At 43.3% G+C, this 21,473-nt stretch overlaps 1 protein-coding gene across 1 annotated transcript in view; it reads right to left on the bottom strand.

Moving 5' to 3' along the window:
* Positions 1 to 4,865, bottom strand: part of LOC103675652 (keratin, type II cytoskeletal 6A-like) — a 5,751-nt gene extending 886 nt beyond the window's left edge. The window contains exons 1-7 of the mRNA XM_040641955.1: positions 4,260 to 4,865; positions 3,127 to 3,341; positions 2,721 to 2,781; positions 2,468 to 2,563; positions 2,157 to 2,342; positions 1,663 to 1,849; positions 5 to 203 (exon numbers count right to left, since the gene is read on the bottom strand). Coding sequence (XP_040497889.1) covers positions 5 to 203; positions 1,663 to 1,849; positions 2,157 to 2,342; positions 2,468 to 2,563; positions 2,721 to 2,781; positions 3,127 to 3,341; positions 4,260 to 4,799 — 1,484 coding nt within the window. The 5' untranslated portion in view covers positions 4,800 to 4,865. The remainder of the gene's footprint in view (positions 1 to 4; positions 204 to 1,662; positions 1,850 to 2,156; positions 2,343 to 2,467; positions 2,564 to 2,720; positions 2,782 to 3,126; positions 3,342 to 4,259) is intronic.
* Between the last annotated feature and the right edge of the window lie 16,608 nt (positions 4,866 to 21,473).

Raw genomic sequence — 21,473 nt, forward strand, 5'->3', positions numbered from 1 at the left:
ATACCTCTGTAAATGCCACAGGAAAAATGAGTCTGATAATCTTCTGCTCTGCAGGAACTGGCTCAGATGCAAACCCATCTCAGACACTTCCGTGGTCCTGTCCATGGACAACACCGTAACCTGGACCTGGACAGCATCATCGCTGAAGTCAAAGCCCAATATGAGGAGATTGCTCAGAGGAGCCGGGCTGAGGAGGCTGAGTCCTGGTACCAGAGCAAAGGTGAAGCCTTGAGTTTGACAGCTGTGTCCCCTACCTGAACACCAGCAAGACTATAGACTTCTTTGCTGGGAAGTGTGCTGTAAGAGAAGCTGATCTTTTCTCATAGGATTTGTACCCTGCACTCCTAGAGCAGGCATTACAGTTTTCTGTCCAAGCTCAAAAGTCAAAAGACCCAAGTGCAGGAGGACAGCTACATAGATAAGGACCTAGTGAGCTTTGCTTTTGTCTTCACCCTGATGCTGACTCCAGAAACAGGATACAGAACATTGCTGGTCCCCAACTGAACTAGGCAGTCAGCGTCCATTCAAGAGGGTCTGTGATCAAGGTACAGGATCCGAGCCTTGCATCAACTTTCCCTAAATCCCTTGGGGAGAAGCCACTAGAGTGCAAAGTGTGTTAATGCCTGGTTCACAAGGTCAAAGCCACTGTTGGCATGTGAAAGCCCGTATACACTGCCTTCTCTCTGTCTGCATTCCAGTATGAGGGCTGCAGGTCACAGCTGGCTGTGACATGGGGAGAGCCTGCGCAACACCAAGCAGAGATTGCTGAGATCAACACGCTGATCCAGAGGCTGAGATCCTGAGTCGACCATGTCAAGAAAGCTTAGGTATGGTGGGGGGCTCTGGAGAGGAAGAGCATCCTTTCTTGCTACACCACCAAGTGGTCATCAGTCACCATTTAGGGAAACACTGGGAATTGGGGAATAGCAGAGAGGAGGACACACCGCTCCCACTCTTGTGAGTTCCCCCAGCTTGGGACACACGCATACCAACACTACTAGAATGTGTAATCACCTGACCAGGAGCAATCCCAGTTAGTCAGACTGTCAAAGGTAGTCTTGGGGCTTTTTAAAAGAGATTACTTAAGGAGAATGGTTGGTTTAGAATATAAGAAACAAGTGAGGAAAGGAAAGGGGGAGGTCAGAAGAGAGGATCAAGATTGTTCCAATCTGCTGAAGATTCTACTGAAAAAGAAAGTTGAGCAAGGACCCAGGGTGAAGATCAGTGTTACCCAAGTGAGTTAGAATCCTATAAGAGTGAGGGAAGGCAAGATCTCCACAGCTAGATGTGAAACTGCATCTCCTTGGTAAGGATGCTCCTAATTTTGTATAAAGTTAGTGTGGCATCCACAGAGCTCATCAAAAAGGTGCTGGTCTGGCTGAGGCAGCACTCAAAAAGAAAGTAGTGGTTCATTTCTCCAAATTGCTGTATTTGTCCAGTGTAATGCAGGGTGGTTAAAATAGAGGGCACGGTTTTTGTCCTGTGGCTCTCAGATTACTAATTTGTGCAGAAGAGAAAAGGGCTGGGCAAAAAGAGGAAAAGTCCCTTTCTATGATATTGGGCTCTGGAACTCTTCCTCCTTTCTACAAGAAGTGTGGCTAGTCTCCTCTGGAGGACTGAATCGCAGATTCATTGTCCTGTGTTCCTCCCTAGTGTGCCAACCTGCAGTCCCATCGCTGATGCTGAGCAGCGTGGGGAGCTGGCCCTCAAGGATGCCAAGAACAAGCTGGCTGAGCTGGAAGATGCCCTGCAGAAGGCCAAGCAGGACATGGCCCGGCTGCTGAAGGAGTACCAGGAGCTGATGAATGTCAAGCTGGCCCTGGATGTGGAGATCGCCACCTACAGGAAGCTGCTGGAGGAGGAGTGCAGGTGGGTAACCCACACAAGCCCCTCAAATATCTTGGATCCAGGGTCACGTTGTCTTGGGCAGAAGTTGAAGGCACCTTACTTATGGCCAATGGCTGCTCACTAGGTCCTTATCTATGTAGCTGTCCTCCTGCACTTGGGTTCTTTGACTTCTTGAGCTTGGACAGAAAAACTGTAATGCCTGCTCTAGGAGTGCAGGGTACACATCCTATGAGAAAAGATCAGCTTCCTTACAGCACACTTCCCAGCAAAGAAGTCTATAGTCTTGCTGGTGTTCAGGTAGGGGACACAGCTGTCAACTCAAGGCTCACCTTGCTCTGGTACCAGGACTCAGCCTCAGCCCGGCTCCTCTGAGCAATCTCCTCATATTGGGCTTTGACTTCAGCGATGATGCTGTCCAGGTCCAGGTTACGGTTGTTGTCCATGGACAGGACCACGGAAGTGTCTGAGATGTGGGTTTGCATCTGAGCCAGTTCCTGCAGAGCAGAAGATTATCAGATCATTTTTTCCTGTGGCATTTACAGAGGTATCCAATCCCCCAGATCTTCCACCCTTTGCAGAGCCCCATCAGGGCAAATAAAAGAGGAGTGGAGATGCTTACTGCGTCATACAAGGCTCTGGTGAAGTTGATCTCATCTGTGAGAGTGTCTACCTTGGCTTGCAGTTCAACCTTATTCATGTAGGCAGCATCCACATCCTGGGAAATAAGCCAACAACTTGAAGTCAGCTGAGCCCTCCTTCCCAGTCTGAACACCTTTTAGGCTCCCCATCTAGTCCACTCTTGGATGTGTGCACAGACCCAGAGTCCTCACCCTCTACAAAGGAACATGACCCCCTGATCCTCATCAGCTCACCTTCTTCAGAGTCACAAATTCATTCTCCGCTGCTGTGCGCTTGTTGATTTCGTCTTCATATCTGGAATTAGAGCAAGACACAATTGAGCCAGTGGCGAAGATGATACAGCAAGATCAGCCTGGGTTCCCAACTTTCCATAAGACAGATATCTCTAAGTTGAGCTTTCCTGCCACTGAGCCACAAAAATGGTTTTTTTATGTTCCCTCAATTCCTAATATCTTTTCTCTCCCCACCCACCAGTATGGCCCATTTGTTCTTTTGGGGTTGTTTTTAGGCACTACTTGTGGTTTTCATTGCCATGGACCTGTTTCCCTACGGAACCGTGCCCACCTCTGGACCTGGTCACCCGGTCGTCTTCAAGTGTGCGCTTCAGGAAACTGAACCCCTTTGTCTCCTTGAACTCACTTGTTCTTGAAGTCCTCCACTGTGTCCTGCATGCTCCTCAGCTCCGAGTCCAGGCGGCCCCTCTCGCTCAGGATGCTGTCCAGCTGTCTCCTGAGGTTGTTGATGTACTGCTCAAACAAGGGCTCCAGGTTCTGCCTCACGGTCTTGGTGCCCTGCTCCTGGAGCAGAGTCCACTTGGTGTCCAGGACCTTGTTCTGCTGCTCCAGGAACCGCACCTGGGGGAAGACAAGGTGGTTATTTGCCAGAGAAAGCAATGGAGAAAGAGATATGAGTTGCCAGGAGCCCAGGCACGCCTGGCATGTCACCGAGCTCCTGGGCTACTACAGAGCATGTAGAGAGGATCAGACTGACAGTGTTGGTCCCCCCAAACCTATTTCCTTCCTACCCCAGTGATCCTAATGTGAAATTCTTCCATGGACCTATGAGGTCTTCTCGCTGGCTAAGTTATGTCACCTGTCAGTAGCGTTCAACTTGTCTTTTCTTTTCATTGAAAAGCACAATCACACATTTCCCTGTTACATTGCACGATTTTTTAAAAAAATCATACCTCAGTTAAAAGTATATGAATTGTGCAGAATCTAATGATTAAATCCAATTCAGTTAATGATTGGAGTGCAATATCTTCTGTTTTAGTACATAGTTCTCCTCTACAACAAACACCCTCATGGTCATGCTCTGGTTCTACACATTCCTTTCTATGGATACATAGATGTTTCTGAGTCTTTTTCTTCTAATCCAGGCAGAAATGCTTTCTTTTCTTTTTCTTCCCACTCTTTTCCTCATGCCCAGAGTCCTCAAGGAGATTTCCGCTGGCATTATTTTTTGATTCTAGGAGTCTTCAGAAGGTAAAGCTAACCCATTCCATTCTCTCACTGCCTTATTTTGCTTCATGCTTATGAAAAGTAGAGTATTCTTCCCTGGCAGGGATGAAGGACACGTAAGAGAGCCAGGGGTTTTAAATGATTTCCATCACCTGCTGCCTGTTGTGAACGTGGAGGCCAACTGGCATCCCAGGGGAGAGCTAGTCTCAGTCCCCTTCTCCCTGCCTCCTGAGTCTCCCCCTGGTAGACAGTCATTGCTTGTCTTGTGTCAGGACTCTGGAATCCCAGTGCAGGTAGGTGTTCCTGGCTCACCTTGTCGATGAAGGAGGCGAACTTGTTGTTGAGGGTCTTGATCTGCTCCCGCTCCTCAGTCCTCACCCTCTGGATGGTGGGGTCGATTTGCAGGTTCAGAGGAGTGAGGAGATTCTGGTTGATGGTGACCTCTTGGATGCCTCCAGGAGGGCACACAGGGAAGCCAGAGCCTCCATAGCCCCCAGCAAAGCCAGCTCCACCACCGAGCCCAAAGCCACCACCAGCTGCACCACCAAAACCAAATCCACTTGCGACTCCACCTCCATAGCCAAAGCCACCTCCAACTCTGCCACCATATCCGCCACCGATGGCACAGCTGCCCCCTCCGATGGAGATCCTCTTGGAGCCCCCCAGGCCATAGAGGCTCCTGCTGCCAAAGCCGGCTCCTCCATATACTCCACCGAGGCCACCACTGCCCCTGGAGCGGGACACGGAGACACTGCTGAAGCCAGAGCGGCAGACCCCTGGGACTCTGGCTGAGCTGGCGCTGAAGCCACGGTGGCTGACGCTTTGGCTCCTAATGGTGGATTTGCTAGACATGGTTCCTGAAGAGGAGAGGGCTGAAGAAAGCGTGAGAGGCTGGAGGGTAGAGCTGAGAGGAGCAGATCTGTGAGATGAACCTCCCGGCAGCAGTTTATATAGGATGGAAATGGGTTGGGCTCCGTCCTGGAAGGTGAGCTTGCAGATCGGGAAGGGCTGATCTTTACAAATAGTGAGATCAGCCCCAGCCTCTTAAAGGTATGAAATATGAAGATTGCTTCTTTGGCTTCCTTTAGTCATGGAGAAATTCTCCTGCCTTCCAGCCTTGTTGATCCTAACACAATAAGACTGGATATGAATTCACTGAAGTCATGAGTTAGTCATGTTCTCAAACAAAGGAGACAAGGAGCTGATCTGTGATAATTGTCCCTTCTTTCTGCTTACTCAGACGCTCCTCTGTGTGCCCCCTTCCCACACAGGTTTTCTCCTCTACCAGCACCACCCTTCCCATCAGGGTGGGACTGACTCTGAGTTCTTATAGGCATTTGCCCAAAGGCCTGAGCAAGAAGTGGCCTGCAGTGTTTTTCACCATGTTTGTACCTGTCCTTCTGGAGCTCCTGGCTGTTCTTCCTAGTGGCCTGGGCATGAAAATGGGGGCTATTTTGGAGACATAATCGTTCTTTGAAAAGCAAAGGGACAAGAGAGTTGAGTTTTTACACTATGCAGTCAGCATTTGCTCTCTGTTCTGTGTGATAAGCTGGCCAATTGGCAGTTTCCTCAGAGGACAGGAGACATCACCAAAGGTCACTCTGCCTAGAAACCTGACTTGTGCACCTCCCTTTCTAGTGTTTGCTTCCACTGATCTGTTATTATGCAAAATTTTCTTTCCAACTGGAATCCACAGACACCTTTTTCTCTTCTGTTTGAAATGTTCACTTAGAACTTAAGGAATCTAAAATGAGTAGGACAAAAATCATTGAGGACTTCACTGAATTTTTATTCTAACAGACACTTCTTAGGAATCAAGAAGCAGACACCTTAATGGGGTGTGTACAGAAAGTTGAGGGGATATAGAAACAGTGAATCATACAAATGTGCCCTTACATGTCACAAGTAGATTCCAAATTTTATTTCTAATCTCAGCACTTGAAATCTGAAATGGCTACACACCTCGGAGGGAAAGAAGAGTGATGTTTGGCCTGGAGAGGAATGAGGTCCATTTTTTCCCAGCCCACACATTAAGTACTGAGTACCCGGAGCATTGAGGCATGCCGTTGTGTGAGAACACAAGGGTAAATGGCAACCAGCAGAGGAAGGACAAACTCGCCCATTGAGGTGATCTGAGAAAAGCTCTTGTTACTATCTTAGAAATGTCCCATCTCTCCAGTGTTTTGGGGTGCACAATATCCAGGAGGGCAGGTCATTTCCTGTCCAAAGGAGGTGCTATCTAAGCATAGGGAAGAGATACGTTCTCAAGACAACGGAAACAGCTCCCTTCTCTCCACCCTGGTTGCACAATGGCTGACCAAGAAATGGGCTTCCGCCCACTTCTGGGAAAGGAGTGTTCCTTCCCATGGCATGGCCTTCTGCTCTGTTCTACTATCTTGGGATAGAGGCTCTAGGTTTGGCTTAGACGATGCAGGAGGGGTGGGAAGGGTTGGTAAGTCAGGTGGGAGCAGCACACAGTTTTCCCAGGATTTAGCTCTATAGCTGCTTTCATTGTGCAATGGTGGAGATGGGTAGTTGTCACTGAGAGTGCATGGCTTGCAAAACCGAAATGAGTTACTATGTGGCCCTTTAAAGAAAAAGTATATCGACCCCTGGTTAAGAGCCTGGGCTCTGGAGACAGAGCGCTCAGGCCCTTAACTAGCTCGTGTGTGTCTTTTGAAAATTATTCATTTTTACAGCTGTAAAGTGAGGGTGAAAATAATACCTAGCTCACTGCGTTGTGGGGATTGCAGGAAATAATGCAGAGGCCTTAGCATAGGGCCTGCATGGAAGTGCTCCATCAAGAGGAGCTCATAACCGTATTATAATGCAAGTAGGAAGAAGCTTAGTGGGTTCGGGGGTGCCCGAGAATCTTCGAGAACGGGAACACAGGTGCAGCTGTGTGTGTGGCGGAGGGGATGGGGGCGGAAGAAATGAAACCCACGCTGCAGGTTTGTGGCATATTGGTAAGGACCTGGGAGCCACACGTGGGGGTCTGCCCTTGCTCCCAGAAGCGGTGTGGCACCATGGAAGCCAGAAGGGCAGCAGAAGCAGAAGCCTGATTTAGAAGCTTGCTGGCGCTCAGAGCAGCAGGACAGGGAAGAATCTTTGCTCTGGGGTGGATGCGGCTCCTTGCCTAAGAGGTTGGAAGGAAACTGTGGCCAGAGAGAAGGACGATCTGTGTCTTTGGCAGGAACCCAGCAGGCTGCTCGCTCAGTCCTGTGTGGAGTCAAGCTCCCCTGGGCCACCCTCTGCGGGGCCCTCTTCTGTCCTTGGGGCTGTGCATACAGGGACAGGCTGCCATCCACCAACACAGGTGACCAGATCAGTGCCTCCTTCAGTACTGACCTGACATCTTTTCCAGGGTGGGAGAAGACTCATCCCTGAATAAAGTGTGTAATTCCATTGTAGCAGGGACCTCACATTCAACCAGGTAGCCGGTCACAGGATGGTTTAACTTGAACATATCATCCACTTCCCAGCTTGGCATGTCCACCAGATAACACCAGCAATATAAAGTATTATGTTTCATTTCCTGACATGAGTATTTCTCCTATCTATAGATTTCTACGGCATTCTGTAATACATTATTTTATATTATAGTCTTTTTAATATATATAAAGATGTATTTTTCTCTGAAATTCTCATCACTACCTGCCAGGGAATCAGATGTCCTGGGAACCAATGCTGGTGACCCTGACCATGAATGAGGTCAGCTAGGAGGGCTCATGAGAGCTGCCGCAGGCTCCTATGACAGTGGAGGGGGAGTTAGGGAGGTGGGGCCCCATGGCAGGTCCATTTCTGATTTCACTCTTTTCCTGTCCTGCCACCTTAAAAGGTCAAGTTTGTACTTTATTCATTTGCCCTTGATTTTCTGTATCTTTGGCTGCAGGGAGGCGCCTGGCTTCTATATTCCACTTTGACACTGGGGTAAGTCGTCCTGGGCTAAGTGGTCCTTTTTCCTCCTCAAGAGTCCAGTCTTCTGCCCTCTGTTTCTACTTTCACACTCAGGAGAGGGCTGTGCTCACAGACAGTGCAGACCCACTGGATGGTTAGAGAATTGAGTTCTCCAGTGAAATCTCCCCAGTGTTCCTGAATCATGTCCCATGGTTGTATTTTCCCAGAGGAGCGGGGTGGAGAAGGCCAGACCTTCATAACAAGATTCAAACAGAGGGTGACAGTTCAGGCAACTATGTGAGAGAAACGAAAGCAAGCAACGTGAGTAACGCCAATGACAGCCGGCCTCCTCCCCAGCAAGCTGCCGAGCCCAGCCTCTTCCCTCTGCCAGGACAGCCACCATTCAGTGCTGCTGTCTGATGGCCTTGGAATGAAGAAGGCCTTTGTTCTAGGGCCCAGGGGTTCACCTGTACTCCTTGCATTTTTCCCAGCATGGAGGAAGGCAGGAAGGAAACCCAGAAGCCCGAGCCCATGCAAAGCCTTGTCTTTCTGCCTCCCTGGGTGGAGCTGGCAGATGAGACTGAGGGATAACTATTGTCATCATCCATCAAAAGTTTAAGACTAAGTGCCTAACCCTGCCAGCCCCGGTGCAGGATGATGCTGTTCAGAGGGAATCCCACAGACCCAGTCCTCTCCCTAGGGAGCACCCACTGAAAGAAAAACACATGCAGCCACCTGTGTAAAGACTGTAGACAGTAACACCCAAGTTGGAGTAGAAAGTCAGCCTTCTATGATACATAGAGCGGTTCAGACAGTATGGAAACTTCCAGAACTGCATGACATAGTAACTAGGCTGTCATGAACATACAGTATGCACTACACTGTAGAACTGCCCTTGTATTTCTCAATTTCCACACACACGGCCCATCCATTTTTGCAGAGAACACAGTGACAGGGTCATAAATCTGGACATGAAATCTGAGTGGCTTTACCTACAGCTGCTGGAAGTTTCTGACAACTCCCGTTATCCAGTGGGATGAGGCTCTACCCCAGGTCAGTCAGGGGGTCCAGTGGTCACTGAGAGAACACCTTCTATGGTGCTCAGTGAGACGCTCAGTTCAAAGCATTGCCTGCCTCTGGAACTGTGGTCCCAACCCCTGACGTCACTCCATGGGACCTCTAGTGGGGGTAAGTCAAGAATCTCGTATTTGTCCTGCTTCTTCCTCCTAGCCTGGAGGAAATGAAGGGAAGCATTGTGGCTGTCATTTCAACTGCCAAAAGTAATATGCACAAAGGGTCTGGGATGAATTGGGTTACTATTATTAGCATATAGGATTGATGCGTGTCGTGTGCCTTCAGGGACATAAATTGAGTGTTTGTACAATTATAGAAAAACTCTGATGTTCCTTTAAACATTGATCTTGGTGCATATTCCTATAAAAATCTAGTTACTGTGTAACAGATTTTTGAAGGTGTTCATTTCTTTTTGACTCACCCCATACACACCGGCATTGGGTAGGTAGGGGCATTTGAATGGTTGAGTAAATGACAGGTGCATAATTGAGCTGGGACTGGGGCAGACTGAGATGAAGGGGACAATGCTTGGCTTCCCTAGTCAACATGGAGAGACAGTCGCACCCAACTTGGAGTAGAAAGGCAGCCTTCTATGATATATANGTTCAGACAGTATGGAAACTGGAGGAAGTGAGGCATTTTGAGGCTCTGAGGCAAGAAGCAATTTTGGAGGCAGAAAGATCTTTCAAAAAGACACAAGAAGCTGTATAGCAGGTCTGGTGTGGATTATGCCTGGAACGAGCAGGGTGAGGGACCAGATTCTCCTTCTGTCATGTGTCCTAGGTCCTCTATGACAACTAGGGTAGAGAGGAGCCTAGCCTGGCCTCCCCAGGAGCCGACAAAATCTCTACGTGGCCTGGTTTCTGTTTCTGTCCACGGCCTCTCTCATGTCCCTCCTTTCTGCATCCTGCCTCCTCACCACTGAAGGGTCCACCTCACTAGCTTGTGTCATTTAAAAAAAAATGTAGTTGGGTAAAAAAACTCCAGCAAACCTCCAGTGAGACACATAAAGACCTGGTTTAAATACTGTAAGTGGTTGAATGAGACGCAGCCTGTGGGATGATGTCTTCCTACAGATGCCTTCTAGTGAGACTCCCTTAATGTCAGTAAAGGGGGGAATGTCTACATAATGATGGTTACATTGGGTAATTCCCCCCAATTCAGGATGATTTACAGTAATTCCTACCCAAAAACTGCATCTCAAAATCATCTGACTCTTAGAGAATATCCTAGAGAGAAAACATGCCTCACACGTGCTCCTCTGAGACTTCTTGGCATTTAGTGGCAATGGCCATCTGTTAATCCTTTGTAATCTCACTTCAAGCCTGGGGTTGGGATTAGTGACAGATATTCGATGATGTGATGTGGGCTGGGAGCAAACGGTCAAGAAAGAATTCTTGAGATGTTTTTGGTGCAAAAAGGTGCTTTGATTACAGCACGGGGACAGGACCCTGTGGGCAGAAGGAGCTGCACTGGGGTCACGAGGAGTAGCTGATTCCATATACCTACTAGTTAGCGGGGGCTAAGGATGGCGAAAGTCTCTAAGAAATTTGGAAGCAAGGCTTTTAGGGCCATGAGGAGCTAGCCGCTGCGAAGATAAGGTCATTCACTACTGCCTAGTAAAACATCAGTCTTGAGACCCTTTAGGTGTGTATCAGTGGCACATATGCTCTGGAGGTCATTGCCAATATATCCTGGGGAGTGTCGCAGCTGCCAGGGAGAATGACACTAACAAGAGCAAAGCGACAGGGGCAAAGCAGCAGAGGAGGTCCTTGAAAGGGCTGTAGGACTGCTGCAATCTGTAAATTTAGGAATTCTGCCTGGAGACTGCCAGCCGAGTCTGGCCCTCGCTTCCTTTTTCTCCCATCAGTACATCCTCTGGCACAAGTCTGGGAAATAATGTGGTGAAGGAGGCCTCAGGGGGATCTGATAAATTTAACTTCTTTCCCATTTTCCTCTGCCCTTTCCTCAGCTCCTTCCAGGAAACAGCCTGGATTTTTCCAAATAAGCACAGAAGATCATTCGATACTGCTTCAAGCATTTGGACCCTGCGGCCGAATCTGCTGACTAGGTATTCTAGAGTCCATTCCCAGTTCCCTGCTTTCTCTCCCACCTCCACCGTAGACACTTGAAAAGTGAGACATTCTTTCTCTTAAAATTTTTAAGAAATTGATTAGATATAATGTATGTACAGTGAAATGTACAGATCTTAAGTAGGAAGTTGAATCAATTTTGACAAACGCATGCACTTCTGTAACCCACACAATATCAAGCTAGAGAACATTTCTATTACTCCAGGAATCCTCCTTGTGTCCTTTTCCTATAATCCCACTGCCCCCAGGCAGTCACTGTTTTGAGTTTTTCCACCTTGGATTATTAATGTGTTCATGTTAGAACTTTATAAAATGGGATCATACAGCATACACTTTAAATATATCTATTTATTAGTTATTATTTCTGTATATTTTATACTATTTATATGGATGTGTGCTTCGATTTTTTTACTCAGCAAAATGTGTTTGAGATTCATCCAGATTGTTGTGATATTTCAGTCTCTTTTATTGCTGAGTGATGTGCCATGGTATGAGATACCACAGTTTCTTTACCCATTCTGACTGATGGGTATTTCCAGTTTATTACCTTCCATAAAATGGTGATGAACATACTCGTGAGGCTTCATGTGGACGTATGTTTTCAGTTAACACAAATAAATACCTGGAAATAGAACTGTTTTTTTGTTTTTTTTTTTAAAGATTTTATTTATTTATGTGACAGAGAGACAGCCAGCGAGAGAGGGAACACAGCAGGCAAGTGAGAGAGGAAGAAGCAGGCTCCTAGTGGAGGAGCCCAATGTGGGACTCGATCCGGGAACGCCGGGATCACGCCCTGAGCCGAAGGCAGACGCTTTAACGACTGCGCTACCCAGGCGCCCCTGGAAATAGAACTGTTGCGTCAAGAGTTAGTGTATGACCAGCCCAGCCAGGCACCTGTACCATAAACACACACACAGAGTAAGCAAATTTTGGTTTTCCAAAATGATTGCACCATTTTAAAAAATTGACTTTAATTTTTAAGCCAGTTTTAGGTTCATAGCCAAATTGAGCAGAAAGGACGGGGAGTTCGCATGTACTTCCTGACCCCTCCCGTGCGTAGCCTCCCTCACTATCAACATCCCTCCCCAGAGCGGTACCTCTGTGACAGCTGACGAATCTATGCGGTTACACACATCACGTGTAGGTTTTCGTATGGACGTTTCCAACATGGTTGCCCCATTTTGTATTCCCATTAACAAGGAAGGGAGCTCTTGCTGCTCCACGTTCTCATCAGCACTTGGTGTTGTCACAGTTTGGATTTTCACTCTTCTAAAAGGTGCATAGTGGTATTTCATTGTTTTAACTTGTGTTTCCCTAATGACACGCGATGTGGGCATCTTTTCATATGCTTGTTTGCCATCTTTGTAACTTCTTTGGTCAGCTGTCTGTTAAAGTCTTTGGCCTATTTTCTAATTGGGTTCTTCATTTTCTTTCTTTCTTTCTTTCTTTCTTTCTTTCTTTCTTTCTTTCTTTCTTTCTTTCTTTCTTTTTTTCTCTCTTTCTTTCTCTCTTTCTTTCTTTCTTTCTTTCTTTCTTTCTTTCTTTCTTTCGATTTATTTATTTATTTTAAGAGGGGAGGAGCAAAGGGAGAGTGTCAAGCAGACTCCATGCCAAGCACAGAACTTGACCTGGGGCTCAATGCCATGACCCTGAGATCACAACCTGAGCTGAAACCAAGAATCCGTCGCTTAACTGACTACACCATCCAGGTGCCCCTGGTTTTCTTATTGTTGAGTTTTAAGAGCTCTTTATATTTCAGACAACAGTCTTTTTATTGGATTTTTCTTTTCTTTTTTTTTTTTTGCAAATATTTTCTCGCAGTCTGTGGCTTGAGTTCTCATTCTCTGGATAGTGACTTTTGCAAAGCAGAAGTTTTTAATTTTAATGAATCCAGCTTATCAATTCTTCCTTTCATGAATCATACTTTTGATATTGTTTTGTTAATATTTTTCTGAGGATTTTTGAATCCATGTTTATGAGAGATTTTGGTTTATAGTTTTCCTTTCTTATAATGTCTTGGTCTGGTTTTGCGGGCCTCATGGAATGAGTTAGGAAGTATTCTTTCTGCTTCTTTCTTCTGAATGAGATTGTGGAGAACTGGTATAATTTCTTCCTTAAATGTCTCATAGAATTCACTAGTGAACCCATCTGGGCCTGATGTTCTTTTTTATTTTGGAAGGCTATGAATCCTTGATTTGGTTTCTTTAATAGATAGAGGCTTATGTGAATTTTGGCAGGTTGTGTCTTTCAAGAAATTGGCCCATTTCATCTAGGGTATCAAATTTGTAGGCATAGAGTTGTTCATAGTATTCCTTTATTATCTTTTTAAGGTCCATGGGATCCATAGTGAAGTTCACTCATTCATTTCTGATATTAGTAACTTGTGTCTTTTCTCTCTCTCTCTCTCTCTCTCTCTCTCTCTCTCTTTTCACTTAGTTAGCCTGGCTAGAGGCATGTTAATTTCATTATTTTTTCAAAGAACCAGATTTTGGTTTCATTGATTTTTTTCTGTCAATTTCCTGTTTTTATTTCATTTATTTCTGTGCTAGTTTTTATTATTTATTTCCTTCTGCTTACTTTGGAATTAATTTGCTCTTCTATTTCTACTTACTAAAGATGGATGCTTAGATTATTGATTTTAGATGACTCTTCTTTTCTAATGTATAAATTCAATGCTATAAATTTCTTTCTAAGCACTGCTTCTGCAGCATCCCACAAATTTTGGTAAATTGTATTTTCATTTTCGCTTAGTTCAAAATATTTAAAATTTCTCCTGATATTTCTTCTTCTCATGTGTTATAGAATGTGTTGCTTAATCTCCTCATAATTGGGGATTTTTCAGTTATCTTTCTGTTGTTTGCTTCTGATTTACTTCTGTTGTGGTTTGAGAGCATAGATTGTATGATTTCTATTCTTTCTTTGCTGCTGCATGTTCCGTGTGAGCTTGAGAAGAATGTGTATTCTGCTGCTGTTGGATGAAGTGTTCTATAGATGTCAATTATATCCAGTTGATTGATGATGCTGTTGAGTTCAATTATGTCCTTATTGATTTTCTGCCTATTAGAACTTTCCATTAATCATAGAGGGGTGATAAAGTCTCCAACTATAATAGTACGGTCATCTATTTCTCCTTGCTAGTCTATCAGTTTTTGCCTCATGTATTTTGATGCTCTGTAGTTGGGTGCATACACGTTAAGGATTGTTATATCTTCTTGGGGAATTTATCCCTTTATCATTAGGTAATGCCTCTCCTTATCCCTGATTATTTTCCTAACCCTGAAGTCTGCTCTTTCTGAAATTAATACAAATACTCCAACTTTATTTTAATTAGTCTTAGTATGGTATATCTTTCCCCATCTCTTTACTGTTGCTCTATATATGTCTTTATATTTAAAATTAGTTTCTTGTATTCAATCTTTACTTGGGTCTTGTGGTTTTGATACATTCCGATAATCTCTCTTTTAATTGGTCTATTTAGATTATTGACTTTTAAAGTGATTATTGATATAGTTGGATTAATATCTACCACATTTGTTACTCTTTTCTAGTCATTGCCCTTGGTAGAACTCCCAGAGGTGAAGCTCACAAAATGTGGATGTCTCCAAAAGACTGAGCCCCTTTGCGGTTTTTCAGCTCTCAAGTTTATCCACACTGAAACTCCAACAATTTTAATTACACTTCAGGTTTTTCTACCAAGTACTAGTTTAAAAATAATTACTAAAATCTCAAAACAGTGTTGGTTAGACTTTGTTTTGAAATGTACTGACTAAAAGACGAAATTGAAAGATGGTCCATGTTGACAGATGACTCAGATTAGCATCAGGGTGGTTCTGACTGGGAACATTCTCTTTTTGTGGTAGAATATCTAGAAACCATTTTTAGCATAAACTTTTTTTTTAAAAAGATATTTATTTATTTATTTATTTATTTATTTATCTATTTATTTATTTGACAGAGAGAGAGACAGCCAGAGAGAGAGGGAACACAAGCAGGGGGAGTGGAAGAGGAAGAAGCAGGCTCCCGGCAGAGGAGCCCGATGCGGGGCTCGATCCCAGAACGCCCGGATCACGCCCTGAGCTGAAGACAGATGCTTAACGACTGAGCTACCCAGGCGCTCCTAGCATAAACTTTCATGCAAATTTTGACAAGCAAGAATTGTTGTATTCAAATCTTCCCAGTTATCAGTCTCATGGTCATAATTTTGACTTTTAGACAGAAATGGGCTTTCTCCTTTTTAGACTATGTTCACACAAGTTTATTCTAGAATCTGGATAATCAGACAATCCATACCATGGCTTATCTACATGCTAAATAAGAAAATGCAAGAAAAAATTCCACAAGAACAACAATAACCAATTCTGTTATAATAATATTTTGCTAATTGGAAGCCACTGCAGAGAACTGCCCCCCTGGGTCATGAGTCAAGTTGCAGTCTAGCCTTATTGCATGGTTGTCCACAAGTGGGCAATGGTCTGGCTGCTGAACAGGTTAGGTTGCTAGGCAGAAGCTTTGGAGCTGGGCGAGACTTTGGAATATTAGTGACTTCCCTACCCTTCTATTAGGAAGCTCTAGAGTTTGAGGTCAAGGGCACGGTGAAAGAGGAGCTTAGGAAATTCCATGCTGCACAAAATCCCAAAAGCTGACAGGTAAACTTCCCAATGAGCCAGGCTCAGACTCTGGTTCTCCTTCCCCATATGAGAAGTTCCATGACAGCAGGTTATCCTACAGGCCTCCCTCACATCCTTGAGTAAAGGCCAGACCAGTCCCCAGTTCTAGAGAGGTCAACTACTCAGCTACAGGCTTGATACTCAGGGCAGGCATTACTATCCCAGTCACCTATGAATTGGGCCACTAAGCCAAAATAGAGGACATAGAGTTAAACTTTAATTTCAGATACACAACATAACAAATTTAGTATAAATATACCCAAATGTTACATGGAATATACTTATATTAAAAATAATATGTCATTTATCTGAAATTAAAATTGAACTGCACATCTTGTATATTTATTTGCTAAATCTGGCAACCCTGACATACACCAACATAGATCTTCCCTCATATTGACCTGCAGATAAGGGCACTGGTGACCAGGCTGCTGCTCTGGGTTTCTACTGTAAAGGAGCAGGCAATAAGTAATGACTGACCTTTAGACGCTTTCCTTTAAACTGTCCCCTCATTAACTAGCATGGGTTATTTAGAAGTATTTGGTTTAGTATTCAAATAATTAGGATTTTTGAGATATTTTGCTTTTTATTTCTAATTTAATGTACCATCGCGATAAAACATAGTCTATATAATTTCAGTCTTAAAAAAACTGGCTCAGTGGGGCGCCTGGGTGGCACAGCGGTTAAGCGTCTGCCTTCGGCTCAGGGCATGATCCTGGCGATCCGGGATCGAGCCCCACATCAGGCTCTTCCGCTATGAGCCTGCTTCTTCCTCTCCCACTCCCCCTGCTTGTGTTCCCTCTCTCTCTGGCTGTCTCTATCTCTGTCGAATAAATAAATAAAATCTTTTAAAAAAAAACTGGCTCAGAATATGGTCTATCTTTGTGAATGTCCACTTGAAAAGAATGTTGCTGTGCTTACACCAGTTAAATGGCAAAAATCGACAAGTCAGGAAACAACAAATGTTGGAGAGGATGTGGAGAAAGGGGATCCCTCTTACACTGTTGGTGGGAATGCAAGTTGGTACAGCCACTTTGGAAAACAGTGTGGAGGTCCCTTAAAAAGTTAAAAATTGAGCTACCCTATGATCCAGCCATTGCACTACTGGGTATTTACCCCAAAGATACAGACGTAGTGAAGAGAAGGGCCATATGCACCCCAATGTTCATAGCAGCATTGTCCACAATAGCTAAATTGTGGAAGGAGCCGAGATGCCCTTCAACAGATGACTGGATTAAGAAGATGTGGTCCATATATACAATGGAATATTACTCAGCCATCAAAGAGAACGATTTCACAACATTTGCAGCAACGTGGACGGGACTAGAGGAGATAATGCTAAGTAAAATAAGTCAAGCAGAGAAAGACAATTATATGGTTTCACTCATTTATGGAACATAAGAAATAGGAAGATCGATAGGAGAAGAAAGGAAAGAATGAAGGAGGGGTAAACAGAAGGGGGAATGAACCACCAGAGACTATGGACTCTGGGAAACCAACTGAGGGCTTCAGAGGGGAGGGGGGTGGGGGATTGGGATAGGCCGGTGATGGGTATTAAGGAGGGCACGTATTGCGTGGAGCACTGGGTGTTATACTCAAGTAATGAATCATGGAACTTTACATCAAAAACTAGGGATGTACTGTATGGTGACTAAACATAACATAATAAAAAATTATTATAAATAAAAAAAGAAAAAAGAAAAGAATGTTACTGTGGATAGTCTTTTGAATTTCATATAAACATTGTATGTTCTTGAATGCAATGTCTTTGAGAGATATATGTAATGTAAACATCTTTTCCTGGGTTGTGGCTTTCTGTTTTGCTATTTTTATGTTGTTTTGTGAGCAGAAGTTTATACTTTTTGTAAGATAAGCAATTTTTATGATGTTTAGAAATTTTGTCTATCCGTAGGTCATCATGAAAAATTGTTTCTTTTACATACATTATCATTTTATCTTTCACATATAAGACTATATAATACAGCTAAAATTGATTTTTGTGTATGATATGAATTAGGACTCATGATACAGTTTTTACCATATGGAGAGTCAATTGACCTTATACCATGTGTTGTGCAAAACCATTCTTTCCCTATCACACTGCAATGGCACCATTGTTGTGGATCAAGTGAGTCTATATGTGGTTTGTTTGTTGAGTCTATATATTGTCCCACTGGTCCATTTTTCAGTCATTTCCCAACAGCACACTCTCTTACTTAATAAATTTTTATAATAAGTCTCAATATCTGGAACTACAAGAACTTTGGTCTTTTTAAAGATTTTTTTTTTTTTACTATTTTAGATCTTTTTCATTTCCATACAAATTTTAGAATAGTTTTAGCAATTTCCATAAAATACCACCTGAAATTTGACTGAAATTGCTTTGAATCCATATTTCAAATAGGGTTGACATATTTACAATATTAAGTTTTCCAAGCCATGAAAATTGTATATGCCTCTCTTTGTTAATTTTCTTTAGTCATTTTCAATAAGGTTTTATAGCCTTCTGTGTATGTTTTGCATATCTTTATCCTTAGATATCATAAATTTTTTGATGCTACTAAAATGGTATCTTTTTAATTTAATTTTCTAAGTGTGTCTTGCTAGTATATAGAAATCCAATGACTTTTATATTAATTTTCTAGTAACTGATAAATTTGCTTATTAATTCTAATAGTTTAGAGAATATTTTCATTTTCTACATACATAATCATGTCATATGTGAATAACTGCAGCTTGTTTTCTTTCTTTCTAATCCTTAAGATGTTTATTTCTTTGTCTTGCCTTATCACACTGGCATGATTTCCAGTATAATGTTGAATAGTTGTGGTGATCACAGTTATCCTTGCCTCCTTCTTGGTCTCAATGAGAAAGTTTTGATCATTCAGTGTAATATTTGCTGTTTGTGTGTGCGTGTGTGTGTGTGTGAGCGAAGGAGAGAGAGAGAGAGAGAGAGAGAGAGCATTTGATTTCTCTCCTTTTATTCTGTTAAAATTGTATATTACATAATTGTGTGTTTTTTTAATGTTGAACCACCTTTACTGTAATGATATTTGACAGCTTCTAATCCCTATTCCTACTTCTTCCCCTCTTCCCACATCTGAGAAAACTGATAAGAAAGCCTGGGTGTTCCCTCTTTTGTGATTAGTGGGAACTTCAAGCCATGTATGGTACTCCTCAGACTGGCCTCACCCCTAGTCACCATAAATACCCCACTCCATCTCCATTCCCTGCTTTTCCAAGCCATATTTGGATCGGGTTGGGAGGCTTTCCCTTCTCTCCCCAGAAAGCCTTATTATGTGAGTAATATATTTTCATACCATCTTGGTGTGTGTGTGTGTATGTGTGTGTGTACTGTCATCAATCTCAATAGTTGAATCAAATTTTAAGTGGAGATCCATCCTGCCTCTGTAGGGGGGCCACAATAATTGGTACTGTGAGCAGGTTGTCTAGATGATGACTGTTACCACTGAGGTCTTCCTTTTCTTGCTTTGCCTTGTAATATAGCTCTGCTGTGTACTTGAGAGCATTCAGTTTGAGTTGCCGCTTTCTATCTTGTAGGTTCTTTGAGTTGTGTTGCTGCCTGGTCTCAAACTTGCATTCTGAGCTATACTGATTTGTGCTACATTTACTGAGTTCCACCAAGGCATCTGTTATAGACTTAACTGACCTATGTCAGAAGTGTCAATAATTGTCATTTAGAGACAAGAATATGGGACTGGGGCCCTCCTTAAAATGGCAGTGGATGATGCACTCAGCCCAAACCTATCTGGGTGTCTCATATTGAATCGTGTTTCTTGATTCTCCCATAAACAGTGACTGATGCTAAGATCATGAGAGTGACTCTTACCCTGTGACCATTAGCGTGTGTCTCAAGCAGGTGTTGGTCTCTATTCTGTGAAGTGCTCAAGGGAAAGATCGATAACCTGTGCAATATATGGTCCCATCAGGTGATCACTCATGTGGAGAAAGAGCAGTTACTATGAGGCAGGCTAAGGCCACACTCTGAAAAGCAGGTGGTTTACTAGGATCCTGAAAAATGCTTTTGCTGCTGCTTCCCATGTTGTTGCCAAACGAGAGCCTCATCTTCAGGGTTACAGGGGAAAACACATATGTTACAGCTGTGACACAACTAAGGGGTTAATTCAACTATTTCCATGAAGGAGGCCCTAAACCCTGATGATACCAACTTGAGGCTCTCTGGAGGAAGACATTTATGGATTTGAGCAAGGTAGAGAATAATCCCTCTTTCCCCCAAGTATATTGAATAAACACAGAAAAGAAAAAGAAAGAGAATGGAGGGAGAAAAGAAGGAAGGAAGGAAGGAAGGAAGGAAGGAAGGAAGGAAGGAAGGAAAGAAAGAAAAGAAGGAAAGAAAAGAAGGAAAGAAAAGAAGGAAAGAAAGAAGAGAGAGAAAGAGAAAGATGAAGGAAGAGAAGAAGAAGATAAAGAAGAAGGAGAAGAGAAAAGAAAGAAAGGAATGAAAGAAAGAAAAGATAAAGAAGAAGGAGAAGAGAAAAGAAAGAAAGGAATGAAAGAAAGAAATCTGGAAACGGAGGAAACAAAGAACTGAAACACAATCTGATGCAACTGGAAATACAATTTACTAAAAGAATTTATACATCTAGGAGATTTTTTTTTAAAGGCATGGATTGGCTTTGTGCCTCTAGCATATAGGTTCTGAATTAACTTTAATGTCTAAAATACACTAACTGGCAAACCTTTGTGGCCTTAATCCATACTGGAGGTCAAATTACACTTCTGCCTGGGATCTCACTAAATTTAAACAAGATACCTCTATAATCTTGAAGGAGTTATTAAACCCAAAATAGAGAACAGATAAGTATGCCTCACCCTAATTATCAGAGCTATTGACTTGACTATATTTCATCCATGGCCCCCTAAAACATTACACAGTGGTCACGCACAGTCAAAAACAATAAGCAACAAACTAAAAATAAATCAAGTCCTTGACATTTACACATTGGCTTGACAAAATGGAACTCTATAGACCTTCCCCTAGTTAAAATAGTTAATATGCCCCAATGTAAATTAGAATAGGGCCTTCAAATAGTGAGACCCATTATATGGCATCTGTTTAGAGAAGGGGGATTATGCTCACATTATTTCTCTATTCAACAACCAATTTGACTTTGTTTTAAACTTGGAAAGAAGAAAGGTACTTCACAGTTGATTACCAGAGCCTTAATCTGATGGTCATACCCATTAAGGCCCCTACCCAACACTAATGAAATTGCTGACTCTACCCAATCAGCAACTGGTAAATACTTTGGTTTCATGGATTTGGCTAACAATATTCTGTTCAATACTCATTCCCACAGCCTTTCAGTCACAGTTTTCCTTCACCCCTGAAGGGGCACAATACATCTTTAACTCAGATGTTCAGGGAATGCCTCCATAACACTGCCATTGCACACAATCTTTGCAGGCAAAATCTTAAATGCCTGGACTTTCTCCAGGAGCACAGGTATGATATTACACTGATGAATCCTCCTCCGAAGAGTTTCACTGGGCATACTCATTCAGGACATGCAAATACAAAGGAGCTCACAAAGAGGATAGGCCACTTCTCCACACACAGTGCAAATTCCTGCTGCCTCAGTTAAAATACCTGAAATTATCTGGTAATCTGAAGGCCACCCTGACACTGTCAAGAAACAGCTACTGACCTGCTTGGCACCCACAATACTAGAACAGGCCTAACATCTTTTAGGCTTTTTTTTTTTTTTGAGTTCTGAAGGTAATGTATTCCTTATTTATGAAGCCCATATGTG

The sequence above is a fragment of the Ursus maritimus genome, unplaced genomic scaffold (genome assembly GCF_017311325.1).
Source record: "Ursus maritimus isolate PB19 unplaced genomic scaffold, ASM1731132v1 scaffold_26, whole genome shotgun sequence".
Classification (NCBI taxonomy): Eukaryota; Metazoa; Chordata; class Mammalia; order Carnivora; family Ursidae; genus Ursus; species Ursus maritimus.